The sequence below is a fragment of the Staurois parvus genome, unplaced genomic scaffold (assembly GCF_062004578.1).
Source record: "Staurois parvus isolate SC_StPar_1 unplaced genomic scaffold, SC_StPar_1.0 ptg000564l, whole genome shotgun sequence".
NCBI lineage: Eukaryota > Metazoa > Chordata > Amphibia > Anura > Ranidae > Staurois > Staurois parvus.
In genome coordinates, this window is record NW_028318360.1 from 5997484 (window position 1) to 6008395 (window position 10912).

The 10912-nt window shown below is 40.5% G+C and overlaps 1 protein-coding gene across 1 annotated transcript; it reads left to right on the forward strand.

The window, feature by feature from the left end:
• The first annotated feature begins 2938 nt into the window (after positions 1–2938).
• On the forward strand, positions 2939–10376 carry LOC149450721 (homeobox protein HMX2-like). The gene is made up of 2 exons (XM_089691569.1): positions 2939–3304; positions 8393–10376. The coding sequence occupies exons 1-2, from the start codon at positions 3085–3087 to the stop codon at positions 8923–8925; spliced, it is 753 nt and encodes a 250-aa protein (XP_089547695.1). The 5' UTR covers positions 2939–3084; the 3' UTR covers positions 8926–10376.
• The last annotated feature ends 536 nt before the right edge of the window (positions 10377–10912 follow it).

Genomic DNA, 10912 nt, shown 5'->3' on the forward strand with positions numbered 1-10912 from the left:
GTTTGACATAGTTGAGCAATTACAATAACCCAAAGAAGCCAATCAGATAATACCTTGCAATACTCACACCAATAAATAATGATTTCTTGATTGGATGCTTGGTTATAGCATTTGCACATCGCCTTGCTGACTATGGTGTCCTTTTATGACACAGAGAATAGCTGTGATTCAACGGATCTCAGCTATTCTCTGGTCATTCACAGTTTATGACACTCAGGAGATCATGTCAGCCCTTCACTGGAGATCTGTGTTCTCCCTCCAGATTCTCCAGCCCAGAGCTGGAGAATCAGAGGGACCGCAAACTAAGCAGAGATAATTTACCTCTGTTTAGTAAACTGATCTTTTACTGTAATCTCGCGAGATTATAGTAAAATCAGCCGTTTTCCAGAGTTTGTAGACCGTTCTCCAGTGTTTGGAGACCGTTCTCCCTTCATTCGGAGAACTGCTTCATAAACTGCATTCACAGGAGAACTGTGTTCTCCGAGAATGCCGGAGAACTGAGCAGCGATCTATTACTGCTGGTTCATAAACGGACACCAATGCTGGCCATACTGTGTAAGATTTCTGGCGTAATTCCCCCATTCATGCTAAACAGCGTGGATGGAGGAATCTCTTCTGTTGGCTATTGTATTCACATAGGTGTCCTTTTATCATGCAGCTGTAAATGACCCTTGCTCAGTTCAATGGCATTCTCAGAGGAGAGAGTTCTCCCTGAATGCCTTTTTATGAAGCGGTGTAGATCACTTCTCCCAATGAAGGGAGAAGCAATCTACAAACACTTTGAACGCTAGAAAACAGCTGCTGTTACTGTAATCTTGTAAGATTACAGTAAGAGATCAGTCAAACACCGTTTACTAAGCAGTGGTAACTTACCGCTGCTTCGTTTGCGGTTCCCCTGATTCTCCACCTCTGGGCTGGAGAATCTGGAGGGAGAACACAGATCTCCAGTGAAGGGCTGACATCGCTCCTTCATACACTGGCCATCTGTGTGCTGAGATGATTAGTGTAGTATATGTTCTCCTCTGATCATCTCTGTTTCCTAAACCACTAATGATCGGAGATCAGCAACGATCCTCAGGATCGCCGCTGATCTCTGTTTCATAAAAGGACACCATAGTCCACAGCTTCAGTTATTAGAATACTAGAAGAGCAGCTGCATCATATTGGATGCAGGCGCTATTTGGCTGACAATTTTCTGCTTGGCTCCTTTAATTTCATATGGAAGCATGTCGGACAGAGTGATGCCAGCAGGACCACCTACAGGTACTGCACCAGGGGCGGACTGACAACTCATGGGGCCCCCAGGCAATAGGGGATCATGGGGCCCCTGTGTCCTTGCCCAAACTCAAAAAAGCCTATGAAAAAGGTACCAGGGGCATCTCATGGGGCTCTCTACTGACCCTGGGCCCTCGGGCAGTGGCCGAGTTTCCAAATGGTCAGTCTTCCCCTGTACTGCACATACATATACATACTTACATTGGTCCAAGCTGGACCAATGTAACCAGTAGCGTCCTGAGGCAGGTGTGGGGGGTGTGTGCCGCCCTGGGTGACACCTACCACACAGGGTGACACCGGACTCGTTCCACGAAAAGGTAAGTTGTAAAGCAAGCCGACGATCCCCGCAGGATGGATCTGATCCATCCTGCAGGGATCGTCGGCTTTCTTTAGAACCTACCTTTTCATGGAGCGGGTCTGGTGTCACCCCGTATAGGCTGCATGCCGACGATTCCCACAAGATGGATCGGATATGCAGATTGGGGAGCATAATGGATTGGACTCCGATCCATTATGCTCAAACTGCAGATCCGAATCATCCTGCGGGGATCGTCAGCATGCAACCTATATGGGGTGACACCGGACCCGCTCCATGAAAAGGTAAGTTGTAAAGAAAGCCGGCGATCCCCGCAGGATGGATTGAATCCATCCTGCAGGGACCGTCGGCTTGCTTTACAACTTACCTTTTCATGGAGCGGGTCCGGTGTCACCCCGTGCGGTAGGTGTCACCCAGGGCGGCACACACCCCCCACACCTGCCTCGGGACGCTACTGGTTACATTGGTCCAGCTTGGACCAATGTATGTATGTGCAGTACAGGGGCGGACTGACCATTTGGAAAGTCTGATCCATTATGCTCAATTCGCAGATCCGATCCATTCTGCAGGGATCGTCGGAGGGGGTGTCACCAAGTGTTACTGCACCGGGTGACACCAACCCTAGGGATGCCCCTGAATGTACCTATAAAAAAATTGCCATATCTAAATTTCAGCTTTTAGCCAGTGAGGCTGGTTCACTAAAGCTAATAGGCTGTTCACTTACCAAAGTGAATTTTCAGTTTGAAAGGGAAATTCCCCATCCAATCAGAAGCAGGAACTGTTGGGGTGCTTCCACAGTTGGCAGGGCCAGCTGCTACAATTGAAAAGCTGCAGCAGGGCATTTATCCATGGAAGTTATATAAAATGCATGGAGGAATCGGTTCGATTTTTTTCCTTCAGCCTATCAGTGTATAGCCACAGCTTGCTTAGTGAAGGATAGGAAGCTCTGCTCACTTCCATTTTCCAATCATGTGCAAATAAAAATGCAGGTTTAAAAAAAAAAAAATTTCCTTGTACAGTTGGGTATTCTTTGCAAAATTAATTTTGACCACATTCCCCAAACTAAGTGAAAATTCCCTTGCAAAGTGCACATGCTCAACTCCTTTAGTAAAGCAACCCAAGTGTGTCGCATTAATGATTCTACATCTGACCACTTAAAAGCTTATTAAACAATCAGAAGAGCTTTTGGCTGAATATAAAGCGGATAATACGTGCTTTTCTCACATTGGTGTCTGTGTCCTCTTTCCTTTCACCCCAAATAATCCTTCAGTGTGCTGTGCAGTGTCAGTGCAGAGTGTGCAGTGCATGCCCCTCCTCCACTCTGTGTCATGTAATGGGAGAGCAAGGCTGTGCTGCCTTCCTGTCTGTGTCTGCCTGGGACTCTACATGCTCCCCTAGTCCACAGAGCTGTGCGGGCGATGCAGCTCCCTGTGCCGCGGATCGGCGCTCTCTAGGTCCCGCACTCCTCCTGAGCGCAACGCAGCCGCCCCACCATGAGTAAAAGCCAAGATGCCTGCAAACCCCTCTCCTTAAACTTCACCATCGACAGCATCCTGAAGTTAAACTCCAGGAGATCGGAGGGCAGCAAGACACAGAGGGACTTCATAGAGAGGTCCATAGATGACAGCAGAGAGCTGTGCAAACACTCAGCGGAGCCAGATGAGGAGCGGAGGGCCACAGAAGACAAGAGGAGCCCCTTACTGACTGCACAAGGTACACACACAGGAGCAGGCACCATTGTAACAGGGGGTACAGCCAGAGCAGTCAGCGCATTCTGTATGCTACCAATCACTGTATACACTGGGGCTGTCACCCATGTCTGCATGCATGTAAATGGCCATGTAATGTCTACAGTCACTGTGGGTACAATGTAACATTCATATTATTATGTGGGTGCCAACATAATGCATTAAATATAAGTATAGTATACTTCTAATATATTGTCATAATCTAAGTTCTATATGTACAGGTCTTTATATCACACTATCATCAATCTGTTAATTCACCTATATATCAGTAAGATATATACACACCTATTCCCATACTATAGATACTCCATACTATATATAAGTTATTTACATTACACTATCATTCATCTGTTCAATGCACAGATTATTCACGTATTTATCTGCAATATATATATATATATATATATATATATATATATATATATACACACACACACACCTATTCCCATACTATAGATACTCCATACTATATATAAGTTATTTACATTACACTATCATTCATCTGTTAATTCAATGCACAAATTATTCACGTATTTATCTGCAAGATATATACACACCTATTCCCATACTATAGATACACCATACTATATATACGTTATTTACATTACAATATCAGTCATCTGTTCAATGCACAGATTATTCACGTATCATATATATATATATATATATATATATATATATATATATGTATATATATACATATACACACACACCTATTCCCATGCCATAGATACTCTATACTATATATACGTTATTTACATTACTACATTAGACTATCATTCATCTGTTAATACAATGCACAGATCATTCACTTATTTATCAGCAAGATATATATATATATATATATATATATATATATATATATACATATATACACACACACATCTATTCCCATGCTGTAGATACTCTATACTATATACAAGTTATTTACATTACACTATCATTCATCTGTTAATTCAATGCACAGATTATTCACTCATTTATCAGCAATATATATGTGTACACACTTATTCCCATGCTCTAGATACTCTATACTATAGATGTTGTTTGTTGTTTACATTACACTATCATTCATCTGTTAATTTAATGCACACAGTGTTCACTTATTTGTCAGCAATATATATATATATATGTATTCCAATGCTGTAGATACTTTATACTATATGTTATTTACATTACTCTATCATGACTCTGTCAATTTAATGGAGACAGTGTTCACATATTTATCAGCAAGATATGTATACACCTGTTTTAATTTTCCAATGCTATAGATACTCCTATTATATTATACTGCATATGATATATACATTACACTACCATTCATCTCTTAACTGCAAGCATGATGTGTGTGTATGTATCAATTATTGTAATGATGTAGATACTCCTACTATATTATGATATATATGTGTGTGTGTGATTTATATGACACTACCATACATCTAATTATTAAATGCACACAGTGTTCACTTATTGTTATGAAGATATATATGTAATAAATACTCATACTATATACAAGTCAAGAATGTGGCACTATCATACATCTAATTGTTCTACACAGTGTTCACTTATTTTTTATGAAGATATGAATGTAATTATTGTAATGCTGCAGAAACTCTTTCTATAATATCCTATATATGTAACAATGTAACACACAAACATCCATAATACAGGGGGATATAGAATACAAAGGGGTTATAGCACAGAGAGCATAATGCATTACTTCTAGAGAATACAGGCATCCCCAATAGTTTTATTTATTTTGGTGCTTTTTGAGGGAGGACATGTCTGGTTACCTGGATAGATTATCTTTGCCTGTTGGTACTCTCCACCGTTAAAAAAAGAAGAAGAAAATAATAAAATTATATACATATGTACTATATATATATATATATATATATATATAACTTGGGGCTATTATGTAGCTATAGAGATATTGGAGATATCAATTGATCGTTATGACATTTAAACAATCCTTAATTTGATGATTTACGAACAGTTATGAACTGAGATTTCAGCTGCTGATAGTACGACTCATGGTATAATATTCCTATTATATTGGGTTAAAGTTGGTGTCCCCAGGACAGAGCATCTGACGGCTGGGAATCAGTACAGCTGGGACTCCGGAATCTGGGACCATATATAATGACCATATGGGAGACTCCCACCCTCTACACTAATCCAGGATAAGCCAGCCTGAGGTTCTACAGCTGCTGGAGAACTACAAGTCCCAGCGCAAGCAGGCTGAGCCCACTCAGCCACAGGTCAGCACAGAGAGGTTCTCAATATTAGGCATGGACCCCAGCCCCTGAAATCTGCCTATGGATTGACGTTAATTGTATAGCAATAAATCCTGATTGTATTGACTGGTCTGTGCTCTGAAATGATCATGAAAATGGATCCCCAATGTCATATTCTAATTGTGCAATTAAATCCAACGAATGCAGCTGATCCTGTGTAAATACCGCGCAGCTTTTTGTCATCATTCCTATATATTAATAAGGTAAAATACATTGTGTCTGGGTGGAACTTTTTAATTCAGTTCCAAAGTTCTATGGAGGTTTTGGAGGACCAAAATGGAGAAAAATATTACGATAAATGTATGCAGTGTTTTTTTTAATATATATATATATATATATATATATATATATATATATATAGGCAACATTTATTTAGAAGAACACTTTTTTTCCCTTTCGCATGCCCTCATTTGCATTTCCAATAAATTTATGTGCAGGTCAAGCTGTCCAGAAAAAGTGATAGTGATTGAGCCAAAACTTTCCAAGGGCGCTTGCAACAATCCAAATGGTTGCATCTTTCAAATAAAAAATAAATATAATAAAAATTTTAGTTGCAGCCAATAAATGTCCCCCCCCCTTTGCTTATAATTTGCCCCTGTTACTGTCACTGTCACTGTATTGGATAGCTTGGTCTGCACCTAATAAATGTGGAGAAAATGTCAATAAGTAGGGGAAAACGAAACATGATTCATCTAGTGGATACCATCAATACACCTTGCAGTTTGCAGGACATAACATTAATATAATATAATATAATATAATATAATTAATATAATATTCTTGGTAATGATGATCCTTTAACCTAGTGTGGCATAGTTTGAGATCAGTATATAGAAGCAAGTGACCTGCAGAGTTTTATCTGAAGAGCTGGGGAAGTCATCTGTAGAATTCCAAAAAAGTACATTCTATGGAGATTATAGTTTAGAAATAGCCCAAAATAAAAAGGTTTTTAGTGCTAATCAGATCTGCATCACCAGTGAGATCACCAGTGTCCCATCGTTCCTTCATTATACCATGTAATCAATTTGAAAATGTATCTAAAGCCCCAGTTTATCAGTCTTTAGATGTCATGGCTGCATTAGTTTTCTTTTTTTTCCACATACTTTTTCCTTCATATTAACCTGGCAATCATGCCATTAACTCACTTCCTGTTCTAGGGTGACAACCTTTCTGGGCAGCATTGTCATCCCAGGATAGGAAGTGTATCACAGGGGGTGATCTACTAAAGGCAAATAGACTGTGCACTTTGTAAAGTGCAGCTGCACTCTGCAAGCTCAGTTGCTCCAGTGCTTAATAAATGAGCAAAAGCTCTGCTGACTTCCGTCAGCCAATCATGTTCAAGCAAAAATGCTGTTTTTTTTTATTTTTCTTGCCCTAATTGGATATTCATTGTAAAGTAAAACATTACCTCATTTACTAAGCTCTGGAGCAACTGCATTTTGCAAAGTGCACAGTCTATTTGCTTTCAGTAAACCAACCCTACTGTTTCAGGACTACATAACACCTCCCTCTCTTCTCCATGACAGTGGGAGATGTTTGTAGTTCATGGCTATTAAAGGAACATAGATAAATGATAACAGTCCAGAGGCAGAGAGCATAACAGAGGGAGGTGTTTGTAGTTCATGGGTATAGCAGGAACAATGCTAACTGAAAACAGTCCAGAGTCAGAAAGCACCACCGAGGGAGGTATTTGTACTTCATAACTATAGCAGGAACATAGCTAACTGATAACAGCCGAGAGGCAGAAAGCACCACAGAGGGAGGTGTTTGTAGTTCATGGCTATAGCAGGAACATAGCTAACTGATAACAGCCCAGAGGCAGAGAGCACAACAGAGGGATGTGTTTGTAGTCCATGGCTGTAGCAGGAACATAGCTAACTGATAACAGCCCAGAGGCAGAGAACACCACTTAGGGAGGTGTTTGTAGTTCATGGCTATAGTATGAACATAGCTAACTGATAACAGCTTAGAGGCAGAGAACACAACAGAGGGAGGTGTATGTAGTTCATGGCTATAGCAGGAGCATAGCTAACTGATAACAGTCCAGAGGCAGAGAGCACAACAGAGGGAGGTGTTTGCAGTTCATGGCTATAGCAAGGGCATAGCTAACTGATAACAGCCCAGAGGCAGAGAGCACAACAGAGGGAGGTGTTTGTAGTTCATGGCTATAGCAGGGGCATAGCTAACTGATAACAGTCCAGAGGCAGAGAGCACAACAGAGGGAGGTGTTTGCAGTTCATGGCTATAGCAAGGGCATAGCTAACTGATAACAGCCCAGAGGCAGAGAGCACAACAGAGGGAAGTGTTTGTAGTTCATGGCTATAGCAGGGGCATAGCTAACTGATAACAGTCCAGAGGCAGAGAGCACAACAGAGGGAGGTGTTTGTAGTTCATGGCTATAGCAGGAACATAGGTAACTGATAACAGCCCAGAGGCAGAGAGCACCACAGAGAGAGGTGTTTGTAGTTCATAGCTATAGTAGGAACATAGCTAACTGATAGCAGTCCAGAGGCAGAGAACACCACTTAGGGAGGTGTTTGTAGTTCATGGCTATAGTAGGAACATAGCTAACTGATAGCAGTCCAGAGGCAGAAAGCACACATAATTATACTTAGGAGCTCACATGATTTTTTGCTGGATGAACAGCTACATTTTATTTGCACAGATCGAGGAAAACCTCAAACAGGAGGAAAATTATTGTTACAGTTTACATATCTTTTTATTTCTTTTTTGTTTTTTGGGATTTTCTTTTGCAGACACCAGATGCCTCCTGACCTCCACCCAAAGCCTTAGCTACTGCACTGAGCAGTCCCCAAAGCACAGAGACTTACCTTACAGGGGAGACATCGCTGACAGCTTGGTGGATGGGCCCTCACCATCGCCCGACCTGCTCGGTAAGAAGAACAAACTCCTGGCCAAGAAGAAGACCCGGACCATCTTCTCCAAGAGCCAGATCTTCCAGCTGGAGTCCACCTTCGACATGAAGCGCTATCTCAGCAGTGCCGAGCGGGCCTGTTTAGCGAACTCCTTGCAATTAACTGAGACCCAGGTGAAAATCTGGTTCCAGAACCGAAGGAACAAGCTGAAAAGACAGATGTCAGCAGAACTGGAGGGTCCCGGATCTGGGGAAACTGCTGGGGATCTCTCAGTCCTCTACAAAGACAGTTCTTTCTTGAATAGGTGCGTCTTGCCAATGCCCTTCCCTGTCATCTACCCAGGGAGCACCATCCCCTACCTGTGCTTCCCCAACCCCGGCAAATACTACAGCCTTACCGATGGGGACGTATAAAAATCGCACATTGTTACAGACTGTCGCAAGGCGATCAACTTCTTCTTCTTCCATATCACAAAGCCACTTCCAGGAATTAATAGGTTGTCAGTTTGCGTTTCTGACCTATCACTGTAGGGAAGGGGAGGATTTATTTTTTAATTATTATTATTATTATGATATCTTACTATTATCTGCCTACAGCATGTACACTTATTTTTGTACCTTTTTAAGAAAAAAAAAAAAAAACTTGAACCCACATCATTTATCTAATTTAGGTGTCCGTTTGTGAACCAGAGGTAATAGATCGCTGCTCAGTTCTCCGGCATTCTCGGAGAACAAAGTTCTCCTGTGAATGCAGTTTATGAAGCAGTTCTCCGAACGAAGGGAGAACGGTTTCCAAACGCTGGATAACGGTCTACAAACTGTGAAAAACGGCTCATTTTACTATAATCTCTCCAGATTATAGTAAAATCCAGTTTACTAAGCAGAGGTAAATTATCTCTGCTTAGTTTGCGGTCCCTCTGATTCTCCAGCTCTGGGCTGGAGAATCTGGACGGAGAACACAGATCTCCAGAGAAGGGCTGACAGGATCTCCTGAGTGTTATAAACTGTGAATGACCAGAGAATAGCTGAGATCCGTTGAATCGCAGCTATTCTCTGGTTCACAAACGGACACCTTAATTCGTCCTATGCAAGATACTTTACTAGAGGGATTCATGGTCCTGTATATGTGCACTTTCCTGCCCCATCCAGTGCTTCTTTACTTCCATATCACTGACAGGCTCAATTCACAAAGCTTTATCAGGGGAATAAGGATCTTTATGTAGCAATGTATTATTATTTTTAACTCAATGGGCTCTGCTGAGAAGTTACTTTTTTAATTTAACATTTATATATATATATATATATATATATATATATAAATGTTAAATTAAAAAAGTAACTTCTATATATTTTTTTATTTTTTTTATTTTTTTATCCTTATCCTGGTGTGCCAGCTTTGTGACTTGATATGTGAAAGAGTTTGGGTTGATATTCCATACACGTTTCAGTATTAACATTGTTTTCCCTCTTACTAGATGAAGAGCCCTGTACAGATTTGGTTGCTGTGTTGGTTTTCAAATTCATTCTGTTCGTTAATTTATGAACATTGTGCTCATCACTAACAGGGGACATTCCACACAAGCAGGGGGAAGAGGAGAGGGGCGTTGGCTAGAGCCAATCAGATTTCAGCTCACTATTTCTGATGCAGATTTGAAAATGAAAGGATCTGACTGATAGGGAGAAACATCTTCTTTTCTGTTAGTTATGAATAACCAAAGACTTTTTATCTCTGGGGTACAACCAGTGGGGAAGAGAGATGGGGTCCTAAAGAAGCACTGAAGCATATGCAGTTTTTATATTGTCTGTATATTGAAAAAAAAATACTCTTTTTGGATACAATGAAATAAAATATTAATTTGACTTCACTTGAAGTCTGTGTAATGCATAAACTATAAACTTTATGGTGGTTATTTACTAAAACTGGAAAATACAAAACCTGGTGCAGCTCTGCATAGAAACCAATCAGCTTTCAGGTTTTATTTTCAAAGCTTAAATGAACAAGCTGAAGTTATAAGATGATTGGCTACCATGCACATCTGCACCAGATTATGAGTGGTCCAATTTTTAGTAAATAATGTATTGTTAAATAATAGTTGTACAAGAGTGTATTAATGAAATCAGAGTCCAGGAGACACATAGGTTGATTTACTAAAGGCACGTAGACTACTTTGAGAAGGAATTTACACTTTGCAATTGAATTTTTCCTTAGTTTAGTGAATTTGGTGAACAGTAAAAAACAAAAAACAAAAAAAAACCCTCAGTATTTTTGTTCTATTTTTTTTCCTTGCACTTGATTGGAGGATGAAAGTCAGCAGAGCTTCACCTCATTCACAAATTAAGTGTAAATTCCCTTGCATACAGAACAGCCTATTTGCCTTTATTAAACTCCATCAGTTCCTGA

Coding starts and splice junctions, on each gene's coding strand:
- LOC149450721 (XM_089691569.1), top strand. CDS start 3,085: ATGAGTAAAAGCCAAGATGCCTGCAAACCCCTCTCCTTAAACTTCACC. Junction 3,305..8,392: donor CCCCTTACTGACTGCACAAG/GTACACACACAG, acceptor TTTCTTTTGCAG/ACACCAGATGCCTCCTGACC.